The sequence below is a fragment of the Neovison vison genome, chromosome 14 (genome assembly GCF_020171115.1).
Source record: "Neovison vison isolate M4711 chromosome 14, ASM_NN_V1, whole genome shotgun sequence".
Classification (NCBI taxonomy): Eukaryota; Metazoa; Chordata; class Mammalia; order Carnivora; family Mustelidae; genus Neogale; species Neogale vison.
This window is the reverse complement of record NC_058104.1, coordinates 35,515,880-35,540,826: the sequence shown is the minus strand read 5'-3', so window position 1 is coordinate 35,540,826 and position 24,947 is coordinate 35,515,880. Positions and strand designations below refer to the sequence as shown.

At 41.3% G+C, this 24,947-nt stretch overlaps 1 protein-coding gene across 1 annotated transcript; it reads left to right on the top strand.

Annotated features, from left to right (window-relative positions):
- LOC122895793 (cytochrome b-c1 complex subunit 2, mitochondrial) lies at positions 1-24,664 on the top strand. The gene is made up of 14 exons (XM_044233521.1): positions 1-133; positions 1,847-1,930; positions 2,029-2,178; positions 2,416-2,480; positions 4,068-4,124; positions 4,362-4,486; positions 7,187-7,284; positions 10,161-10,218; positions 12,708-12,803; positions 13,119-13,318; positions 16,190-16,270; positions 18,618-18,694; positions 22,917-23,070; positions 24,391-24,664. The coding sequence occupies exons 1-14, from the start codon at positions 101-103 to the stop codon at positions 24,472-24,474; spliced, it is 1,362 nt and encodes a 453-aa protein (XP_044089456.1). The 5' UTR covers positions 1-100; the 3' UTR covers positions 24,475-24,664.
- The last annotated feature ends 283 nt before the right edge of the window (positions 24,665-24,947 follow it).

Below are 24,947 nucleotides of genomic sequence, written 5' to 3'. Positions count from 1 at the left end.
AAAGAGCGCGCGGGGTGGGGGCTGGGAAACTCCTCTCGTCCGCCACCATCTTGCTTTCCTTCCAGCCGGCCGTGACGGCGGATTAGAGCGAGCTTGAGCCATGAAGCTGCTAAGCAGAGCCGGGTCTCTCTCGGTGAGCAGAGCCTGCGGGCATGGGGTCAGGGTTGGGGAGCAGTTTCTCAGCAAGGTGCTACGGACCGGAGGTGCTTGGTTTGGAGCTCCGGGGCCTTGGGCTTCCGTCTGCCCTTCAGACGGACTCTGCGGGGCCAAGTGGGCTGCAAGCTGGGTGGGTCGGGCATTGGAGGCCCAGGTCGTGCTAGGAGCAAGAGTCCTCGCGCCGGAAAACCTGAAGAGAGTAGGGAAAGGGGTTGAGAGCGGCGGTGAAGCGAGTCGGGGGCGAAATTTCTGAAGGTCACTGCTGCACTTGCGTGCCCGAGGTGGAAACCGCGAGCCCTGGGGGCCAGGGGGCCGGCGTGGACCTAACCCTCCACCCTCACCCTGTCAGCCCCGGCCTCGGCTTCTTAGTGTATCACGGAGCATCAGTTTCCCTGACGGTTAAGGGGGCTTACGAGTAGAATTGTAAGGAAGAAATGAGCTAATGCATGTATACTGCTTATCACTGTTGTAGAACTTACTATGGTGTCCTGCCAGGATAACGTGTTTTTCTCGATGACTTGTTAGAGAATTCTAGGAGGGCCTCCTGGTCGGCCCTCGGGAGCTGCTTAAGACGACTCCACCAAGCCCAAGCGAAACATAGTTGTTACTTGGAGCAAACTCCTCAGATTTCAGGGTGCTACCACAGGGGAGCGCTGGTTATCCAGAGGGAAGGGGAGGAACACTTTTAAGAATCTCAGCTGGGGGACGCCTGGGTGGCTCAGTTGGTTAAGCAGCTGCCTTCCGCTCAGGTCATGATCCCAGCATCCTGGGATCGAGTCCCACATCGGGCTCCTTGCTCGGCAGGGAGCCTGCTTCTCCCTCTGCCTCTAGCCTCTGTCTGCTTGTGCTTTCTCTCTCTCTCTCTCTAACAAATAAATAAAATCTTTAAAAAAAAAAAGAATCTCAGCTGGGCCAGTTTTGCCCCCTGGGGGTAGTTGGCAACATCTGAATACATTTTTGGTTGTAACAACCTAAAAGGGAGTGCCAGCTGGCCTCTAGGGTACAGAAATGCTTCTAAATATCTTGCAGTGCATAAACATGTCCTCCCCACCACAAAAAAATTACCTAGCCTGGGGCGCCTGGGTGGCTCAGTGGGTTAAAGTCTCTGCCTTCGGCTCAGATCAAGATCTCAGGGTCCTGGGATCGAGCCCCACATTGGGCTCTCTGCTCAGCAGGGAGCCTGCTTCCCTTCCTCTCTCTCTCTGCCTGCCGCTCTGCCTACTTGTGATCTCTGTCAAGTAAATAAAATCCTTAAAAAAAATTTTTTTTTTTTTTTAAATGAACATGTAGGGGGCGCCTGGGTGGCTCAGTGGGTTAAGCCGCTGCCTTCGGCTCAGGTCATGATTGCAGGGTCCTGGGATCGAGTCCCGCATGGGGCTCTCTGCTCAGCAGGGAGCCTGCTTCCCTTCCTCTCTCTGCCTGCCTCTCTGCCTACTTGTGATCTCTCTCTGTCAAATAAATAAATAAAATCTTTAAAAAAAAAAATGAACATGTAGGGTTAGGTATTTCTTCAGGCTGTACAAATCATAAATAAGTAGAGATTTAAGAGTGGCTGGGAATTAATGAGTTAGCTAAATCCTCCCATTCCCATGGTTATTTTATCACTCAACACCTTCTCTTGCTTGGGCACAGCAGAATACAAGACACTTTTCTTAGAGAAATGTGTATTACCTGTCTTTTTTGTGTTTAGAGGTTTTACTCCCTGAAAGTTGCTCCCAAAGTGAAAGCCACGGCCGCCCCTGCAGGAGTGCCTTCACAGCCTCAGGACCTTGAGGTCAGTCCCACTGAGTTGCTCACTGGAACCCATATATGGCCTTTCTGTCTTTGGTAATATAAAAGCATTGATCTCATCTCATTTTATTTTAAATACAGTTTACCAAATTACCAAACGGCCTAGTGATTGCTTCTCTGGAAAACTATGCTCCTGCGTCAAGAATCGGTTTATTCATTAAAGCCGGCAGCAGACATGAGGACTCCAACAACTTAGGAACCTCTCATCTGCTTCGTCTTGCATCCAGTTTGGTAAGCATCTTTACTGTCTCACTTAGTTCAGGAATGCTGTGGTATCTTGATCCTATAGAAAAGAAAAGCTATTGTGTGTTTCGTTTTATAATACTTAAACTAAAAAAGGACCCGCTGTTTAGGTAAAGTTCTTTTCGAATCTATTGACAGTTAGACATTAGATTGTGATGAAGTGTGATGTTTGCCAACTTGGCATTAAGAAATTCCTAAAAATACAATTGTTCTTTCTTTTTCCAGACTACTAAAGGAGCTTCATCTTTCAAGATAACCCGTGGAATCGAAGCAGTTGGTGGTAAATTAAGGTTTGTTAAAAATAAGTAACAGTAAATGAATAGTGTAAACACCGGAAAATATTTGATTTTAAGGGAACTTTTCTGTCTTATCAAAGCAATTAAGGATTTGTTAAACAGACACAAGAAGAAGGCTACTGGGGGCACCTGGGTGGCTCAGTTGGTTAAAGCCTCTACCTTTGGCTCAGGTCATGATCCCAGGATCCTGGGATCGAGCCCCACATCGGGCTCCCTGCAAAGCAGGGATTAGCATTATTCCTGTCTCTCTGCCTGCCTCTCTGCCTCTTTGTGATCTCTGTCTGTCAAATAAATAAATAAAATCTTTTAAAAAAATAAAAGAAGAAGAAGAAGGCAACTGAATTTAACTACATCAAAATGTAAAACATCTTTATGCCTTAAAGTGAAAATTCAACTAACTGGCAGTAAGTTTTGCAACATACCTAACAAAGAAAAGGTTGTTTGGAAAAAATAAAAAACTACGAATTAGAAGACAAGCAAACAGAAAATGGATGGACAAAGAATAGGAACAATCTATACCCAGAAGCAGAAGCCAGAAACGCTGATCTTTACTTGTAATCACAGTGTGATGCCATTACCCGTCAGATTTATGTATCGTGTTGGCGGTGTTAAGAGGGAGAATCTTTTCTACGATTAGTGGAATAAATTGATACAACTACGTAGAAAAGAATCAAGGAAAATCTAGTAATACTGAGAAGGAGCATATCTTGCAAATTAAGTTTTTAATTCACCTGGGCAAAGATACTGTTTATTTTTGTAAAGCCTGGAAATAATTTAAATGCCATCTTCAGGGACATGGGATAAGTAAAGTATGATCTAGTGATGTGGTGAGCCTAGTATATAGCAGTTAAGGGATGAACTAGTTTATTCCAGGTAAATATTTTGTGGAAGAATAAGATGTTCTTTAAGGTATGAGTTTTTTAAAAATAATAATATGTAGTGCTAACTTTAAAAAATGCGGCGGGGGGGAGGTGCCTGGGAGCCTTAGTAGGTTAAATGGCTGCTTTTGGCTCAGGTCGTGATCCTAGGGTCCTGGGATCAATCCCCACATCAGGCTCTCTGCTCAGCAGGGAGCCTGCTTCCCTTCCTCTCTCTATACCGGCCTCTCTGCCCACCTGTGATCCTTGTCTTGTCAAATAAATAAATAAAATCTTAAAAAAATAAAAATAAAAAAAGAAACCATCTCTATCATCCATCTCCACGATGTTTTTTATGTTCCCCAACTGAAACTCTAGCTATTAAACAGAAGCTCCCCACTCTCTTCCTGCAACCGCCTACAGTGACCATTCTGCGTTCTATGATTTTGACTTCTCTAGGTTCGTCCTGAAAGTGGAATCACATTATTTGTTCTTCCAAGACTGATTTACTTCACTTAGCATAATGTCTTCAAGGTGCATCCATGTGTAAATGCCAAGGTTGCCTTCCTTAAAATAATGCTAAAATATTGTGTATTTTAGTCGATGCATATGTGTATTTTTATACTTCAAAATAATTTTTCCAAAGGAATTGGTTGAGTTAACAAAGATGTAAGGAAAGCTTATTCTGATTTAGATAATTCACTGTAATTTGTTTCTGATGCAGTGTGACTTCAACCAGGGAAAGCATGGCCTACACTGTGGAATGCCTGCGGGACCATGTGTAAGTACCTGCATGGGTTGACGACACCTGCTTTTAAAGAAATACGTAGCTGCTCAGGTGTTGTCTTTTAATGTTGCCTTATGACCTCTGATTTTGGTTTTGGGTTCTTGCTCAGAAATGTAGAACATTGTGCTTACACAAGGCCTAAAACTTAATACCGAGAACATTACATTTACGTAGCATAGACATCGGTTTTAAATTTTTGACTCGGAGTTCTCATCTTGATGTCTTCTGTAGTGATATTCTAATGGAGTTCCTGCTCAATGTCACCACATCACCAGAATTTCGTCGTTGGGAAGTGGCTGCCCTTCAGTCTCAGCTAAGGATTGACAAAGCTGTAGCTTTTCAGAATCCACAGGCTCGTAAGTACATTTTCAGATTCTGTTCACTTGCTTCTAAGATACTGGGTTTTTGAGGGGCACCTGGGTGGCTCAGTAGGTTGCACGTCTGCCTTCAGCTTGGGTCATGATCCTGGGGTCCTGGGGTCGAGCCCCACATGGAGCTTCCTGCTCAGCAGGGAGCGTGCTTCTCCCTCTCCCTCTGCTGCTTCCCCTCCTTGTGCGTGTGCTCTCTCTCTCTGCCAAATAAATAAATGAAACCTTGTTTAAAAAAAAAAAAAAGATAATTAGGTTTTTGAGAAGATCAATTTGTAGAGGGAAGAAATTGCCATTGAAATTTTTCTCTGCTTGCATTTAAAACTGCCTTTTCCAAAACTGGTCTGGTTTCTTAACTATATTATTCTAGTGTTTCTAAACATTCATATTGTTGATTGCTTTTCATCTTTGATAGGATATAAGTTAATTATAGAGTCCCTGTTTCAGAATTTAGAATATGGTGTTTTTTCAACAGTCTGTTGATACCAAACCCAGCAACAACAGTTCATGGTTGCTGCTGGTATTACTGTTTAGCCACTTTACTGGATCTTTCCAAAGCAAACACTCTAATTTTTAAAAAAATAAGAACTTTCTTGGTGTTCATATTTTGTGCTTATATAATGTTAAATATATAATCTTGACAAGTATGCCTAGCAAAACAAATCAGTAAATAAGCACCTCTGGCTCTTAGAAGTCCTACAACTTCAGTAGGAGCCGAGGTTTGCAGGTGGGCCACTCAAGTATAAACAGGTGACCAGCTGCAAGGACCCTGCATGGGATGGGCCTCAACCAGAGCGTAAGCCTCTCCAGTATCTGGAGCAAAGTAGAGCTTGGTTGATGCTAGCTAATATTCCTTCACAGTGATACTTTATTTATTTTTTTTTTTTTAAGATTTTATTTATTTATTCGACACACAGAGAGAGAGAGAGTTCGCAAGCAGGCAGACAGGCAAGCAGAGAGAGAGGGGGGGAAGCAGGCTCCTCGCCGAGCAGAGAGCCCAATGCGGAGCTGGATCCCAGGAACCTGAGATCATGACCCGGGCCAAAGGCAGAGGCTTAACCCACTGAGCCACCCAGGTGCCCGATACTTTATTTTTACAAAGGAGTATGATCTTCCTTACTCTGGACCTCCACTAAGGAAATACAGAATTGTAGAAAAGATGACTGACGTGTCAATAGTGGCTTCTTCCCTGCTGTTAGCAATGAGGCTCCAGTCCTCAGCCTTTCTGCCTGGATAGTTACTGTCATCTCCTGGCTGCCCCCAAGTCCGCATCTTCAGTCCATCTACTGCATTGCCATTGTAGCAGTCCTTCTGAAATGAAAATCCTTTAAAGGCTTCTTATTGTCTGTGGGATAAAGTTCAGACTCATCAACTTAGCCTATATGTTAACTTCCACAGTCTGGCCCCTGCCCACCTCTCTCGCTTCTTGCTCTCCCTTCTTCCCTTCCTAGCTGCAATTTCCCTTGGAATCCATTGTCATACTTTAAGCCTTTGTCTGTTTTCTCTGCCTGAAATGCTGCTCCCTAATCACTCTCCTAGTAAACACCTACCCATTCTGTAAGACTCCGGATTTTACTTCTGTTACTTCTTTCCAATTCCCACCACCCTTCCCTTGCACCCCTGCTGCTCTTTTGCTCTAGTGCTCACATCCCACCCATCATGCCTAATTTCACCGTTTTCCCTCTCAACATATTGAGGGCAGGCATTTATTTTGTCTTACTCATCTCTGTATTTCCAGCACCTAACAGTTCTGGCGTAGGGAGGTTGCCCAAGTAACGAGCAAAGGCACTGACTGAAGTGGGAAGCAGGGACTGTCCGTGCTCCAGCAAGGAGTACACTCTGACCCCCGCAAGCTAGCGATAGGACTTAACACTGGCACTTCCATGTTTCTTCTTTTTTTTTTTTAAGACTTGTTAAATTTATTTGACAGAGATCACAAGTAGGCAGAGAGGCAGGCGGAGAGAGAGGAGGAAGCAGGCTCCCTGCTGAGCAGACAGCCCGACGTGGGCCTCAATCCCAGGACTCTGGGATCATGACCTGAGCTGAAGGCAGAGGCTTTAAACCCACTGAGCTGCCCAGTTGCCCCTCCATATATCTTCTTAACCTGACACCTCCTCATTACTTAGAGACCTTAGGAGTAACTTCAAGATAAATGACTTTCCCAAGGTCACACGGTACATTGGTGGCAGAACTGTAACTGGATTCAGACTGAAACCCAGGCCATTATACTTTCCCGATGATATCAGGTAGATTAGAGTTAGAGACGTGGTCAGGCGAGCCCTGGTATGTAGACGCTGCTGTTACATATAATTTCTTACTTTTCTGAGCACATTCAGCAGGCCGACTTTTTTTTTTTTTTAAAGATTTTATTTATTTATTTGACAGAGAGAGATCACAAGTAGGCAGAGAGGCAGGCAGAGAGAGAGCGGAGGAAGCAGGCTCCCCGCTGAGCAGGGAGCCCGATGCGGGACTCGATCCCAGGACCCTGAGATCATGACCTGAGCCGAAGGCAGCGGCTTAACCCACTGAGCCACCCAGGCAGCAGGCCGACTTTTAAATTTCAAGCTCTCATGACATTTGAATGCCATAAGGTGATCAAAATTATATAGTCTAATTGCTTTCTAGGTTCAGAAAACATTGTCTTATTTGAATTACGTTTCCGCAAAAAGTTCTTTTCTTATTTTACAGATGTCCTTGAAAATCTGCATGCTGCAGCTTACCGAAATGCCTTGGCCAATTCCCTGTATTGTCCTGATTATAGGATTGGAAAAGTGACACCAGATGAGGTACTGATAAAAGCATATTACATTTTAAAATGTGCTTGTTTTCACATTAAATTGAACATTCATCTGCCATTTTAGGTGTGTTCGTTAACTTTTTTTTTTAATCTTCAAATTTTAAAAATTCACCTGAGGGCTTTATTTTTTTATTTTTCCATCAGCTTGCCTTTTTAACTGAAATCTATCTGAAGAACTTTTACAGCTTTTAACTAAACGAAGTTTTTCTCACAAAGGGACATGTTCATTTCAGAAAACGAGTGCAAGCCAGAAAAAAAGAATCTCACATACCTAAAGGCACTGAATGTTCCTGCCTGGGTATGTTTTCTTCTGAACCTTTTTCTGTGTATATTTGTCTTTTTTAAACAGTATTTACATTTTAAATTTCATCATATTTTGACCACAAGTCTTCTTTAACAACAAAGTATGCAGGTAGGAATGAACCCACGTCACCTCCCCATCCCTCATCAGGCTGCTCGCTAGCCTACTGATGCTACTTTGCTTTGCTTACTTTTTTACATATATATCATAGCCATATATGTAACATAAAACTTCACATCCAAAATGTGAAACATTCAATGTCAAAGTATATCTCCTGCAAGTATAGGTGCGTGTACATAATCTTAATTTCCTACTCCTACATCCTGCAAAGAAAATGTTTTATCAAAAACGTTGAAAGAAAAATTGGAAATTATCCATACTTGCAAAGTGTGTCTATGATTCAGAAGTTAAGGTTTTTATTCTCATTTCATTTCTGGTTGCGCACTCGAGAAAACTGAACTGAATATCCTATCCCTTTACTCTTTTATTTCCTGGTTAGAAAACTCTTCACTTTATCAATCAACAGTTTAATGCCTAGCATTCATATGGCGCTTTAAAAAAATTATAACTGATACCATTCAACCTGAACAGTGAACATTTTTTATAAGACTGGCCTCTTGTGAGTTTTGAAATTTTTCAGACATCAAAATCACCCATGTGAAGATACATTATTGAGGTAGCTAAAGAGCATACGTAGCAAAATATTTGTCCACAAGGATGTCTGCTGTAGCGTTGCTTTCAATTGTGAAAAATTAGACACAAGTTAAATATCCAACTTTAGGGGTCTAGTTAAGTAACTTACTAAGTATCTGTGGAATGGAATACTACTCAGCCATTCAAGAATAGCGACAGGGAAAAATTCCATAGCATATTTTTAGGGTAGAAAACATAATTTATGAGTAGGATATACCACAGGGTCTCAATTTTTAGAAAATAAGGTGTGCGTTTATCCATCCTGGAAAGATACTAAGATATTAACCATGGTTACCTCAAAGTTATTAGCATTTTTAAACATGTCCTTGGTCTAAAGGAAATTATAAAGAAATTGGTACTAGAATTCTTTGAGTGATGGCAGCATTCAGTAGGGGGAAAAAATGTGATTCCACACTGACTCAAGAGATGAAGGCACCATTCGCTTTAGGGCACAAATTCTGGTAACGTGTTTCAGTCACATTACCTTAGCCTAACGATTCTCAACATTATGACCCATTCCCTAGGAACCTTTTCAGCCAATTTTTTCTACTCTGGTTCAGAGTGAATTTTTTTTTTTTTTTTAAGATTTTATTTATTTGACAGAGAGAGAAAAATCACAAGTAGGCAGAGAGAGGCAGGCAGAGAGAGAGAGGGGAGGAAGCAGCCTCCCTGTGGAGCAGAGAGCCCGACGCGGGGCTCCATCCCAGGACCCTGGGGTCATGACCCAAGCCAAAGGCAGAGGCTTTAACCCACTGAGCCACCCAGGCGCCCCTCAGAGTGAATTTTTAATGTCATACACTGTCCGTCTGTTTACATATGTACATGTATATATATTTGTTTTATAAATAAAAGGAGTAAAATGTTTTTCTTGCCCCCGAGGGCCAATTTTCACTCTTTGGGAGCAGCAGTCCTCCTGTTGAGGATAGGTTTTAGGCCTACTATAAAATGTTAATTTTTTTTTTAAATGTTAATAGTACTTTTTTAAAAAATCTATATAAGGACGAAAGAAATCTGCTTCACATCTGCTAAAATCACATAATAAAAGTCATAAGCTTAGTCTTGTTTTTTTCAAATTCAGGCCAGTATGTGCTCTAATTTTTTTCAGCCCCCTTTTTTTTTTTTTTTAAGATTTTATTTATTTATTTGACAAAGATAGAGATCACAAGTGGGCAGAGAGGCAGGCAGAGAAAAGGGGAAGCAGGGTCCCTGCTGAGCAGAGAGCCAGATGCAGGGCCCAGTCCCAGGACCCTGAGATCATGACCTGAGCTGAAGGCAGAGGCTTAACCCACTGAGCCATCCAGGTGCCTCTTCAGGTCGTTTTTTAATCCTTTTTTTTTCTCAATATAGCTTTACTGAGATACAATTCACATGTCATAAAGGTCACCTACATAAAGTGTACAATTTAGGGGCATCTGGGTGGCTCAGTCGATTAAGTGTCTGACTCTTGGTTTTAGTTCAAGTCATGATCTCAGGGTCATAAGATTGAGCCCCATGTCAGGCTCCACACTGGACATGCACCCTTCTTGAGATTCTCTCTCTCCCTCCCCCAACTCCTGGGCATGTGTGTGTGCATGCTCACTCTCTCTGTAAAATAAAGAAAATCTAAAAAAAAAAAAAAAAAAAGTAAAGCACCCAATTTAGTAGTTTTCACTATATTCACCGTTATGTAACCATTACCACATTAAGTTCTAGTTCTTTTAATCAATAGTTTAAAAAATCAAAGCAGTATAATTCAGCACTAGACAGTCTGTAGTTCACTACATAGGTAGCTTTTAAGCCTGAATATTTTCTGTCGCCCTGCAGTTTTAATTTTTTACAGCTTTTTGTATCTATACCAACATAACATCACAAAATGTTCTTAATTTTCTCAGTTGCATTACTTTGTTCAGAACCATTTCACAAGTGCGAGAATGGCTTTGGTTGGACTTGGTAAGTTGGGAATTGCTTGCATGTCAGTCTGTTTCTTTAAGAGCAGTCTTTTTAAGCTATAGTTTACGTGAGCACAGGATTGAACCGTATTTGATAACATCCTCTGTTGATGTCAGATGGGCACTGTGTGATAGGATCTTAATTGGTAGGTTGTTTTGTGTTAGTAAGCAGAATCCAACATTTAACTATGTAAACTACTGGCTTTGAGTTTATTACAGTATTTGAAAAATCTACGATAAAGGGCAAATTTCTATAAGCAAAGTGCTTTTACAAGTTTTTTGTTTTAAAGAAGTAGAATGTAATTGAAAGTAGGTGAAGGGCACAAACAATTCATGGGGAAAATGTGTGTGTATATGTGTGTAGCCAGTAATTGTAAAAGAGAGCCTTGCCTGATAGTTAAAATTTTAATCCATGAGATTGGCAAACACTAAAAGATTGACACTGCCCAGTATTAACCAGGGTTTGGAGAAATTAAGCATTCCCAAAAATTGTTGGTGGGAATAGAAAGTCATATATTTTTGGAGGTCTCTTTAAATATATTAAAATTTTAATATATTAAAAGCGATTTTGTTTCTAAGAATTTATCTTACAGAAACAGTTGGTCAGGTTTACAAAATAATTGCACCAAGATATTATTTGCAGTATTGTTTTTTGGTTCATTTGTTTTGTAAATAACCATATAATTGAGGTGCAATTCAACCACCATAAAATCCACCTTTTTAAAGTATACGGTTCTATGAGTCTTATTCTGTTCAGCGGGTGTTACAACTATTACCACTATCTAATTTCAGAACATTTTCATCAACCGCCCCCTCCCGCCAAAAAACCCTGTATTCATTATAGTCACTCCTTATTCCACCTCCTCCTTGCCCCTGGCAACCAGTCTCCTTCCTGTCTCTGTAGAGTTGACTCTCCCAATGTTTCATCTAAATGGAATTCTACAGTATATGGCCTTTCATAACTGACTTCTTTCACTTGGCATCTCTTCGGAGTCCATCCATACTGTAGCACGTGCCAGTGTTCCATTCCCTTTTCTGGCTAAAATACTCAATTACCACTTTCTGTTCATCTGTTCATCACTTGGGCATTTGCGTTGTTTTCAGCTTTTGGCTGTTGTAATAAAAACATTCACATATAAGTTTTAGTTCAAACCACCTGTTCTAACCTGTTCCTTCTTCAGGGTATATCATAAGTAAAATTGCCAGGACCTGTGGTAACTGTTGTCTGATGCAGTTGAAGCATTTGACATCCCCCACCGCCCCCCTGCCCGACACACAAGGGTTCTAGCTAGTATCTCCACTTCATCACCAGCACTTACTGTTACCTGTCTTTTTGGTGATGGCCATCCTAGCATCTGTGAAGTGGTATCTCAATCCCTTTGTGTCTCCCTAAGAACTAATAACATTGAACATCTTTTTGTGCTTTTGGGGCATTTTATATCTTCTTTGGAGAAATGTCTGTTCAAGTCCTTTGCCCATTTTTCGATTGGGTTGGTTTTTTATTATTATTTTTGAGTTGTAAGAGTTTTTTATGTACTTTGTATACTAAATCCTCATTAGATACATCATTTGCAAACATTTCTTTCCCAGTCTGTTGGTCCATTTCACTCTTGAAAGTGTTCTTAGAGGTGGTATATGTACATACAGTGGAATACTACTCAGTCATCAAAAAAGAATGAAATCTTGCCGTTTGCAACAGTGTGGGTGAAACTCAAGCGTATTATGCTAAGTGAAATAAGTCCTTCAGAAAAAGGCAGTAGTTATCAAATGATTTCACTCATAGGTGGAATTTAAGAAACAAAACAGATGAACATAGGGGAAGGGAAGGAAAACTAAAAGACAAAATCGGAGAGGGAGACAAACCAAAAGAGAGTCTTTAACTGTAGGAAACAAACTGAGGGTTGCTGGAGAGGAAGAGGGAAGGCGGATGGGGTAACTGGGTGGTGGCATTAAGGAGGGCACTGGGTGCTCAAGAATCACTAAACTACTCCCGGAAGTAATAATACACTATGTTAATTGATTTTTAATTTAGCCCAAAAAAAAGTGTTCTTTGATGCACAGTGCAGTATTGTTTTAATAGCCAATGATTGGAAACATGCTGTGTCCATCAAGAAGGGACTGATTAAATAAATGATAGTATATCCACATAATGGAATTCTTGATAGCTGTTAAATGTTTGCTCTAGAACACTCAGATATACATTATGAAAAACAAGTTAGAAACAATATAAATAGAATAACACCATTTTAAAAAGAAAAGAAAATTAGGATGATATTCATGCAAGTATAGAAAAAAAGTTCTAGATGAGTATGTATTAGTGAACTCTAAATGGAATCTCTGGGAGAGGAGCATGGTCGGGGGGGGACTCTTGTTTTCTTTACGGGTTCTCTAATTGAATTGTGTAATCACATACTATTTTTAAAACAGATGTTTTACAATTTGTATTTTAAAAATTACGGTTCTAGCTCTGTTTTGTTTCTATTGAAATAGGTGTGAGTCACCCTGTTCTAAAGCAAGTTGCAGAACAGTTTCTCAACATGAGGGGTGGGCTCGGTTTACCTGGCACGAAGGCCAAGTACCGTGGAGGTAAGCATTTTGTTGTTAGGGCCGGTTTATCAGAAGGACGTGTCCCATCAGAGTAGTGTATTGGAGTAGGACAGGCCTGATCACTTACCACCAAACAGACTCTGTGTGGAAGGAAGGGATTAGATTGCTCGGGCGTTGTATATTAAACATGTTTTGTGTGTGTGTTGTGGGGAGAGCAAGAGGGTATGCTGGGAGCACCAGGCCACAGAAAACCTTAATCTTACTGGGTTAATACTGTGTCATAGAGAAGACAGAAGAATAAAGCCAATGGTGACCAAACCTCTTTCTTCCTCACTTTCTCCTTAATGGCACCAGGTGAAATCCGAGAGCAGAATGGAGACAGTCTTGTTCATGCTGCTCTTGTAGCTGAAAGTGCTGCCACAGGAAGTGCGGAAGCAAATGCATTTAGTGTTCTCCAGTATGTTCTTGGTGCTGGACCGCATGTCAAGAGGGGCAGCAATCCTACCAGCTCTCTGTACCAGGCTGTTGCCAAGGGAGTTCACCAGCCGTTTGACGTGAGTCTGAATAGTCCGCATCTGTCCTTTTGTTTGTAAAGGCTCAGTATGTATAATGTAGTCCTGTTGATCTGCTTTTAAAATTTAAGGTGAACACAAAGAAAATCTTCATAAAATTGAAGAGATAACTAGGCTTGAGGTTAGTTCCTTAGGGTCTAATAAAAAACTTAACTGTCTTTTCAGTTATTCTACTATAGAAAGAGGGGAATGCTTAAAAAATCAGAAATTCATGCTTCAGTGCCCTTTAGAATAAAGTTTCAGATACTAAACATTTTCCTAGATTCTAATTAGTCTTGTTTTCTGGGTTTTCTTTTTTTTTTCTTGTGTTCCTGTGGCTATTTCATGAATTTCATTGCTCTTCACGTTTTCCAACCAAATGTGCAGCATGTACACGGAGAAACTGTTTACACACCCACCCCTCCGGTTTGAGATTAAGTAAAGAAGAAAAATGAGGGGCGCCAGGGTGGCTCAGTCAGTTCAGTGTCTGCCTTCGGCTCAGGTCAGGATAACCAGAGTCCTGAGATCAAGCCCTGCATCAGGCTCCCTGCTCACTGGGGAGCCTGCTCTGCCTGCTGCTTCCCCTGCTTGTGCAAGTGTGCACTCGCTTGCTCGCTCTCAGATAAAATCTTTAAAATAGAAAAAGGAAAATGATGGAACAAAAAGCTGTTACTCTAGAACACACTTTTTATGACAGTGAGTAAAGTGCTAAAGCTTTCAAAATCATGATACTTAAAAGAATAAAAAATATCGGTAAGCAGAACTGCTTTAATGATTGACCATTGTTTGCCCAATGTAATATGACCTTCAATAGTAAACCTTTAAAAGGCAACAGATATACTGCATTATAGGATTAAATATTATTCATGATTTCATAACAGTACATGGCACCAGGTAGTCTTTGGCCATTTGACCGTGAGGAGTAGAAATAAAGTCAACCCCTGTTTCCTTCCTCTATTTAATACTGTCAATCCAAAATGAACAAAACTTAAAGAATCTCTAAAAGTAGGAAAGCGTCTTATTAGACTCAAGTCAGGACAGCTGCCCCGGAAACTTGCCCTTTGTTTGTTGTTGTTTTTTAAGGATTTTAATTATTTATTTGACAGAGATCACAAGTTGGCAAAGACGCAGGCAGAGAGCGGTGGAATCCGGCTCCCTTCTGAGCAGAAAGCCCAATGCGGGGCTCGATCCCAGGGCCTTGGGATCATGACCCCAGCCGAAGGGAGAGGCTTAACCCTCTGAGCCACCCAGGCGCTCCTGGGAACATGCTCTTCACAAGGAAGAAAGGCTCTGGAGGATGAACAGTTTTTACAGGACTATTTACTTTTTACATTTTGTAAAACCTCAAAAGACTTATAGATTAGCATACAGGCAGGAATCACAAGTTTTATTGTAAAGGAACGCAGGGAGTAGGGGGCACTGATCATTACTTGAAGGACAACGTGATTTTCCTGTAGGCATCTCGTTCACAAAACAGATGTGTAGGGTGTATGTGTGGGTCTCAGGCCCAGAAATCAGGCTTTTGGTTTGAGCAGAGTTCATTATATATGGTCATGTTGATTTAGAAATCTAAAATGGTTCTCCTGTATCTCAGGCTTTTAGAGGGTTTTTCTCTCTTAAATGATGGTTTTCAAAAAAAAAAAAATTTTTTTTTTTTAAGCAGAGGAACCTTTTTCATCCCATACAGTTTCCCAGTTGCAATGCTAAACCAAAAGCGTTCGCTTTTAAAGAAATTTTTTAATGTTTACTTGACACTGAATGCCTTGGAATTTTCTCTGTAGAACCTTCTTGAGTTCCCTGGAGCATTGTTTGAAAACCGTTATCTTAAATTAGTCCTTTATTAAATTTAGCTGCTGCTTTTTAAATTCCCTCTATGTTTCCTCTTTCCTCGCTCATGCTGCTCTTTTCTTCACGCTACTCTTTACCTCTGAATGTCAAGGATGCTTTTGGGTGGCTGCAGTTCAGTTCTGATCAGTGATGTCATTTCATGGAAATTCCTACTTTAGCATTTGGCCAGAAATTGGAGGTATGAATAGGATAGTCTCAAAATGGTCATTAAACTTCAAATCATTAAAGAGCATTTCTTCTTACGCTTTCTATGGGCTAGGCCAGTGGTTCTCCAACTTTGACATGCCTAAGAATCCCCTGGAATTGTTTTTGAAATGCGGCTTTCCAGATTGCATCTATGGGGATCTGATGGAGTAAATCTGTTACAGGAACTTGAAAGTCTGTACTTTTAAAAACAGCCTAGGTGATCTTTGTGTAAAGCGCCCATATAAACGCTGGGAGACACGACACTGAGCATTCGTGTTCACCTTAGGGAGCGTAACACTCTGCTCAGACTGCAGACAGCAATACCCAGTCCTGAGGCTGAACTTGCGGCTCCCTTGGATATCTGGTAACGTCTGCTGAGCATTTTCCCCCAGCCCTTTGACTTTTGTCTGTCGGAGAAGTGTGAGTGAATTGGCAAAAAGAGGGGTCCTCGGCACTAGCAGGGGGAACACAGCGGGCTTGTCTGATACTGAAGCCCACAGTGTGTACCACTCAGCCCTCCTGCCGCTGTGATAATACTGTTCGTAAATAAATGTTTACGTTAACCTTGAATCATCAAAGAACGTTAGAAAATACCAGCAAAAAAGTAAAGCGAGCAGTCTGGTTTAGAAAGATTTAAGTGAAAAATGTTAAAACCATTATGGTTTTGAAAGAAGTAACCCGCATCCAAAACACTGCGGCCCTTGCCAGAACTGGTTACGTGAAATCGTAATTCATCTCTTTCGCTTGTACCGGGAAGGTCCCAGGCTTTTGTCTGTTTGGGAAATTGGGCCCTGTTTTCCCTGGTCAAATGACAGACAGTAAAATTTCGTTATATTTCAGGTTTCCGCTTTTAACGCCGGTTACTCAGATTCTGGACTCTTTGGGATTTACACCGTCTCGCAGGCTGCCGCAGCTGGAGATGTAAGTTGCAAACTCACCAACTCTCCCAAGTGTTTTTCCTCCATTAACATGTTCTTGGTAAGAAAAAGAGAGAGTGTTTGAAAGCCATGACTGATCAGAGCTCTGTATAGTGTAATATCATTACCATGTGTCTGCCTAGAACCAACTTAAAAATGTTTATTTTAAACATTGTGAGTTAAAGCCTCTGCCTTCAGCTCGGGTCATGGTCCCAGGGTCCTTGGATCGAGCCCTGCATCGGGCTGTCTTCTCAGTGGGGAGCCTGCTTCCCTGCCTGCTTCCACCCCATGCCTGCCTCTCTGCCTACTTGTGATTTCTATCAAATAAATAAATAAAGTCTTTAAAAAAATTAAAATTTAAAAAAAGTTTATTCATGCTTCCAGGAAAGAGGGAAGAAGTGTCTCCTAGGTATTTTGGTTCTGTTTGGGCAGATGGCATTGAGTTGACTCTCTGGGACATGTCCGTTGAGAACTCCGGTGACACCAAGGCCTACATACATGTCCTCAACGTAGAGACTGTGTTGAAGTCAGAGTTGTGTGTGAAAGACTGTAGGAGAAAACTGAAACTTGAATTCCCACTTGGGAGTCCCACCAAGTGACTAGGGGAAGTGGCCCAGAAAGGAAGAAGAGAAACTGGTGTTTTTAAGAGGCCAGGAAAAAGAATGATTAACACCATCTTGATCCAGTCTGGATTAACATCCAGTTAATTACCAGAGAGCCCTGGTGGTTACAGCAAACCAGGACATCACTGGTAGTATTATTTCAGTTTTCACCAGATTGTCAGAAGTGAGCTAAAATGTATAGCGTTGAGGAATGAATGAGAAGAAATGTGAGGTTGGCAGGTGGAGCTCATATTCGCAGGGGAGGTGGGTAGTGGTTTTAGGAGAGTTTACACTGAGAGACTTAGGTGGGAGAGAATTCATACTGAAGGGAAAGATTGGAGCAGATACAGAACACAGGAAACGATAAATGGATCGGGTCTGAAAAATGGTGAGCGGGTGGGGTGCAGAGTACAAATGGACATGTTAGCCTTGCACACAAAGGCTGCTGGAGGCAAGATGGGGAAGTACATCGCAGTGAGGGAGGAGGCTGTCATGTCCTGAGAGCAAGAGAAGGTAGGAGAGTTGAAATAACGAGATTTGGGAGAAATGAATGGCTAGATACACATAGAATGGGCATCAACAGGGTATCTCCTGGAGGTGAGAAACCACAAATTCCCAGCGTAGTCACGTACAACACTTACTACACATATCGTCCCGTATTAGTCATTTCATAGTTTTTCTTTGGTAGTATTTCTGATGGAAAAGTGGAGGGGGGCTGGTCATAGGGTTGATCCAGGGCTGGAAGCCTGCAGAGTGGGCAGGTCAGAAGTATGGGCAGATGACAAGAGAGTGGGGCACACTGACGAGAGTGACTGAAGGAGTGATTCATGGATCTCGGCCAGAGAACTGAAGCTAGGGGACTTGATTAAAAGGAGACAATTCAAGGAACCAAAGGTCTTGATGAAGTGGAACAAGGATTGTGTGATTACAGACTGAGGCCAGGGGTTGTGGAATGAAGGATTTCACAGAGAGGGCATATTCAGGTTACATCCAAGTTGGGTGTGGCTGTGCAGGGAAAGAAGGTCCCAGAATGTAGGTGAATAGGGATAGGTCAGTGACCCAGGATGGTACCAAGGTGGGATGGAGAAAATCATGGACTGGTTTTATGAACTTACACATCCAACAAATATTTGCCAAACGCCCACCCACATCACTGGAACTTGAATCCTTCTTGACTCTGACATCCCAGGCAGGGATAAGCTTTATAAATCAGCTCTGTGTGAATTACTCCTTTCTTCTTAGTGAGTAGTAAGGGATAGCAGTATTAATTCCATGATGCTTTGAGAGTCTGGGGCGATTTTAGAGGTATTTATTCTTTACAGGGCATTAGGAATGGCTTTTCCTAAACCATCCTGGCATTCTCTGTGCTCTGCCACTATTTTTCAAAAAAGCTTGGCTCCGGGCAACCCTCTGGGTTTCCTTTCCGCTTTGGGAGCTTTGTACTATCACGCAATTATAAAGTTTGCTATCGCTCAATAAACCTTGCTTTGCTGCCCACCATAAGTAAATAAATAAATCGATGGCATAGCTTGCTTCTTGGGCTATTACTGAGGTACAAACGGCTGCTTCATGGAACACTGGAAGAATAAGGAACACCTAGTGGCAAGAATCCCAAATTGGACACTGTTCTCTTTCTCTGGAACCAACCTTATTACGTCTTATGTTTTTACCTCTGTAGAGGGGCATTTGATTACTTCAGGAGTCTCTGGCACTGATCAGAAATGACCAGCTTTCTCTTGTCTATCCTAGGTTATCAAGGCTGCCTATAGCCAAGTAAAAACGATTGCTCAAGGAAACCTTTCCAATGCAGACGTCCAAGCTGCCAAGTAAGTTGCAGTATTAACCGTGTTTTGTGTTTCAACTGTTTGCAAGTTTTTTGTTTTTTTATTGTGACATATACCCAAAAGGATTGACAGGTAGAGAAGAGTATTTAAAAGAAAAGGGAAGGAGCGCCTGGGTGGCTCAGTGCGTTAAGGCCTCTGCCTTCGGCTCACGTCATGATCCCAGGGTTCTGGGATCGAAGCCTCATCGGGCTATCTGCTCTGCAGGGAGCCTGCTTCCTCCTCTCTCTCTCTGCCTACTTGTGATCTCTGTCAACTAAATATTTAAAAACAAACAAAAAAACCCACACACACAAATAAATAAATAAATAAATAAAAGGGAAACACCCACATCCTGCCACCTAGAGATCGTTAATATTTTGCTTATTTTCCTGACCATTTTATATATATATATATTTTTTTTTTTTAAGATTTTATTTATTTATTTGACAGAGATCACAAGTAGGCAGAGAGGCAGGCAGAGAGAGGAAAGAGCTCTCTCTGAGAGAGAGCCCAGCTGAGCAAAGAGCTGAGCGAAGAGCCCAATGCGGGGCTCGATCTCAGGACCCTGGGATCATGACATAAGCCAAAGGCAGAGGCTTTAACCCACTGAGCCACCCAGGCGCCCCCATTTTATACATTTTAAACATAATTGTTAACTATTATTATATATACTTAATCTTTATTAAGATTTTTTTTTATTTATTTGAGAGAGATCACAAATAGGCAGAGAGAGAAGGGAAAGCAGGCTCCCCACTGAGCAGAGAGCCGGACTCAGGGGTCGATCCCAGGACCCTGAGATTACGACCTGAGCCAATGGCATAGGCTTAACCCACTGAGCCATCCAGGCGCTCCCTTATATCCTCTTTAATAGCATGTTTATTGTAGAAATTTGAATATAAGAAACACATAAAAAAAAAAATGACCTGTTACTCCGTACCAATGATTCCTCTTTTTTTACCATTATAGTGTTGTTTTCGTTTATTCAGATTACTAAAAATCCGTTATAAACAGTATTAACTGGTGTATCCAAATATACTTGTTGGACATTTCCTATGGTTGGAAATGTAAACAAGTAAAGGTATCTTTGGTCTTAAAACGTTTTTGTATTTCATACTATCTTCTTGGTATAGATTTCTAGCTGAGTCAAGAGTTATAATAAATATTATCACAAAAGCTGTTCAAATATATGTGAATGTTTATATGTTTATTTTTATATTTCAAAGTCCTAGTGTAGAAAGGTTGTACAAGTTTATAATCACAGCACCAGTATATGAGAGTGCCTATTCTGCCTTAACCATTGGCAATTTCTTTTTTTTTTTAACCTCTTTACTGATATGATATACCAAAAAAAAAAATACCACTTGTTTCCCCCACCACTCCCCCCACCATCCGTGGTTTTGCTTTCCATGGTTACCTGGGGTCAGCTATGGTCTGAAAGCAGATCGTCCTCTGACTTAAGTGTCAGAAGGTCATTAGTAGCCAAACACTATGTCACAACACAACTACATTGCTCCCCTCATTCCGTCTCATCACATAGGCATTTGATCATCTCACATCATCACAAGAAAGGTGAGTATGGGACAATAAGTTATTTTTAAATTAGAGAGGTAGACCATATACACATTAACTTTTATTACAGTGTATTGTTGCAGTTCTATTTTTTTTTTTTAGGTTTTATTTATTTATTTGACAGAGACAGTGAGAGGGAACACAGGGGGAGTGGGAGAGGGAGAAGCAGGCGTCCTGCTGAGCAGGGAGCCCAATGCAGGACAGTTGTTCTATTTTATTACTAGTTGTTAATCTCTTACTGTGTCTAACTTATAAATTAATTATAGGTATGTGTGTTAGGGAAAAAACAGTATATATAGGGTTCGGTTTTAACCATGGCTTCAGGCATCCACTGGGGTTCTTGGAAGGTATCCCCTACAGATCACTGTATCTGATTAAAAGATTGAAATACCTGTCTGATTCTTGGTGGTTTTTAAGTGCCCACTGTTTTCACTGGGAGTGCCAGCAACATCTCTCATTCAGTAGTTTGCCAAGTCTCTCTAACAAAAAAGACATAATTTAGACCAAGCCGGAAATCAGCTTGCATTTTCATACAGCACTTTAAAACACTTAAATTTGACTCCATCCATTTCGGACAGTTCAAAATGTGAATCGTGAAACTCACACTGTCTTCATGATCGTTTAGTGTTGCCCACAAAGGAAGTACGACAGGCAGATTTCAACCCAGGAACGAATAACTTCCTGGTCATTTCAAATTGTTCCATTAACATTATTACTTCTGGGGGCGCCTGGGTGGCTCAGTGGGTTAAAACCTCTGCCTTCGGCTCAGGTCATGATCCCATGATCTGGGATCGAGCCCTGCATCGGGCCCTCTGCTCCGTGGGGAGCCTCTTCCTCCTCTTTCTCTGCCTGTCTCTCTGCCTACTTGTGATCTCTGTCAAATAAATAAAATCTTTAAAAAAAAATTATTACTTCTCGGGGCGCCTGGGTGGCTCAGTGGATTAAACCGCTGCCTTCGGCTCAGGTCATGATCTCAGTGTCCTGGGATCGAGCCCCGCATCGGGCTCTTTGCTTGGCGGGAGCCTGCTTCTCTCTCTCTCTCTGTCAAATAAATAAATAAAATCTTTAAAAAAAAAAAAATTATTACTTCTGTTATACTAAACACACTAAAAATTTCATCTCTTAAACAGTACAGTACAGTTTATTAAGTAATAGGTACATGGAACAAAGGATTGGTTAATAGGATGCAGTTCTGCATGATTGCACCACAAACAAAACATGATGAGAATAAATGGAAACACTGGATTTACTTAAGAAAAATCTGTTTCAAATCTAATTTATTTAAGAAAATATATTTCCTTAAGTTTAGCACAGTTTTTATAAGGTATGGCAATGTGTAGAAAATAGAATTTCAGTTATTAATACTGAGAAATGTTTGTTTTCTGCCATTTTGATGGAGTTGATACTTTTTCTTGTAACGTTCTTATTAGTCTTCCTGGACTGAAAGAAACAAAGTAAGGTGTCATTTGTGAAGGGACAAACTAATAATCTCTTGGTAAAGTTACTATAGGTAAAAAAAAATTACATTTTTATTTAAATTCCAGTTATTTAACATGAAGTGTAATATTAGTTTCAGGAGTACAATACAGTGATTCAACACTTCCATACATCACCCAGTGTTCATCATAGCAAGTGCCCTCCTTAATCCCTATCACTTTCTCAGCCATCCCCCCCACCCACCTCCTCTCTGGTAGCCTAGAGTGAAGAGGTAAAAATCTTTGGGGAACCAGGGTGACTCAGTTGGTCAAGCATCCAGCTCTTGGTTTCTTCAGCTCAGGTCATGATCTCAGGGTCCTGAGATCAAGCCCCGCATTGGGCTCCGTGCTGGATGTAGAACCTGCTTGAGATTCTCTCTTTCCTTCTCCTTCTCCCCCACCCTTCCTCTCTTGGGGGGGAAAAAAAGGTAAATCTTTTTTAAATTAAGCGGACACTGTGGTAAAATTGCTGCATTAAAGTATGATTATGTGTAAATTCAAGTCTTGCTACAGAGTGCTAAACAAGAATAGTTTATTTTATAGAGTTAAATTATTCGAGAGCCTTATTGAACACCCATTTTCTTTCTGAGAGAATTATGAATTGGATTTTTATTTCAGATTCATGCTTTGTGCTGTATTTAAGCTGCAAAGAATGTAAGACCTCTACTGTCCTCATCTTTCTTCTCAGCCACGCCCCACCCTCACTGGACAAATCTCAGTGTAGAAATGGGCCTGGAGGATGCAGGTAGATAAGAGAATCAGCACACGGTATTCTGCTAAGTGGACAGTGTTTAAGACCCCACATAGGTGTTCCGCTTTAATAGAAATACCTAAAGTCATCAGCAGAAAAGTACTGGAGGCAAGAGTTACTACTTCACTAATCAAAACTTCACATTAAGGTAGCCTTAAGTTCTAGTGTAAAATCGGAAGGCAGTCTGTTAGGATTCCAGTATAAGCTCATATTGACAGCTTTCTAAATAAATAATCACATAACTGATGAACTGAAGGCAGAATGGAGGCCTTTAGCCTGTAAGGTTTCAGGGCTGTTAATTTGTGTATTTACAAAACATGTTTGAGTTTGAAAACATTCTTTATTTGGTTTGAGTTTGAGAACATACTTTCAAATTGCCTTGCTCTTATAAAACTGCTTCTGCCTTAGTTACATACCTTTTACTGGACAGGAACAAGCTGAAAGCTGGCTACCTAATGTCAGTGGAGTCTTCTGAGGGGTTCCTGGATGAAGTCGGGTCCCAGGCGCTGGGTGCAGGATCGTACACGCCGCCAGCCACAGTCCTTCAGCAGATAGACTCCGTAGCTGACGCCGATGTCGTAAACGTGAGCGAATAAAAACTTCTGATTCTACATCAAATAATTTGACCTTAGTGGTCCAATCTCAGAAGGCATGCATAAGCTCCCCTGGGCTGTGTACGTCCCCCTGGCTGGTGCGGTGGCGGGAGGGGCTCATTCCCATCACATCTGCAGATGGCTTCCTTGTCAGCTCGGTGTATAGCTTCCTTATTCAGCTAAAGTACCAATAGATTAAATCATTTCAAGTTCCAAAAGGTGAAGAAGAGTTGAATTTCATGTGATTTTCATGTGATTCTCCTCCCAAGAAGTCAACTCTGTCGCGTCAGTCCTGCACGCCCAGCGTCTTGGGATTTCCCTTCATCTCAGCCAAAGACGTTTCTCCTGCTATTGGTGTATTTTTTTTTTTAAACATATATTATTGTGAGATTCAGTTGTTTTGAGGGCAAGGACTACGTCTTACACCTTTTTGTATTCTCTGTTGTACCTAACAAATATATGAACTACAGAATAAATCCAAAATCAATGGGTTTTCCCCAGTTCTTTCTCTATTAAAAATGTCAACTCCTTTTGCATTGTAGAGGGCTCAGCCATCTTCTCACCAACAGCTCTACCTTACGTAGCGACAGTGGGAATAGAAAAAAGAAACAGGTTATTTTAAGGTAGTAGTCTTGGCCCGATTTCAGCTGGCCCCTAAGTTCGTCATTTTCACACTCTTCCAAATGGCTGTCCTCCTCTTGTATACGATCGTCATGTGAGTCCCAGCCTCTGCTGCCTCTAGCACTGTGTCTCCGTGAAAAAGCTGGCTTTAAAGAACACGGGGGCTGCTGCTCATCGTAGTACACCTAAACCGCCGGCCCCTGGTCTTGATATAGTGGCATAAGGAGCACAGTGGGAGAAAGTTTGACTTTTATGTTAACAGTATTTTTACTGGCTCAGACTATTTGCTGTTATAATATAGAAGCAGCAGACTACTGCCCGGCCTGAGGCTGCCTCTGTCCTATTTCGCAGTGTCAGTGAGGTTCTCCTCACGTCCCCACCCCCTTAACAGCTACCCTTCGATCTGGAGCATCACACTTGCTTAGCCACAGATAGGAGGGAACATTCATCAGAACGCCCAAGCTTATTTTCTTACAGTGTCCCAAACTGAAATAATGCGTCAGCGCTCTCCTATAGTTAACTTCACAATAGGTTAGTACAGAGCTGCTGGCTCAGGATGCCTCATCCTACACGCTCTTGAAATAATGGGGTAAATAAGTTTGTCTACTGGATAATGCATTCTCTTATCTCTGTTAATTTTTTTCTTTTTTCTTTTCTTTTTTTTTTTTTTGTTTGTTTGTTTGTTTCAAGGCTGCAAAGAAGTTTGTTTCTGGCCGGAAGTCAATGGCGGCAAGTGGAAATCTGGGCCATACACCTTTTGTTGATGAGTTGTAATACTGAAACACATCTTGCAGGGAGGAGCTGAACATGTTCTCAACCCAGAGCAGCAAACACATGAAAGTCAAAGATCTCTAATATAACATTTATCTTTTTGTTTTTCAATGAGGTGAAATGTCTTAACATATAAATACAGGTAATTATCCCCAGCTGACTTAAAGTCAATAAAACATTCTGTTTAAGTGTTTTTCTTGCATCTTTGCTATTGGTAATCAAGTATTTATTATATGTTGAGATCTTTGTTTTAGATGCTGTAAAGGAGAACAAGAACATAATAATAAAGTCCAGAAGCATCAGAAACTATTAAAATTAAGATAATTATTGATGGCTTTTAGAGATAAAACCAGTTTAAAAATCTGTCCTCTTGGGTCAGAATAATTAGTTGGGTTCTACCCCCTTTCCGTCTTTTTTGGAAAAGAGTTATTTCCTAAAAATATAAATTCCCTGTAGTCATATCCTGTGTTCCCACT

Bases quoted from the DNA above. Each gene is read 5' to 3' on its own strand.
- LOC122895793 (XM_044233521.1), top strand. From the start codon at position 101: ATGAAGCTGCTAAGCAGAGCCGGGTCTCTCTCG. The intron at 10,219-12,707 runs GTAAGTTGGGAA...CTATTGAAATAG, and splicing joins AATGGCTTTGGTTGGACTTG to GTGTGAGTCACCCTGTTCTA. The intron at 12,804-13,118 runs GTAAGCATTTTG...TAATGGCACCAG, and splicing joins GAAGGCCAAGTACCGTGGAG to GTGAAATCCGAGAGCAGAAT.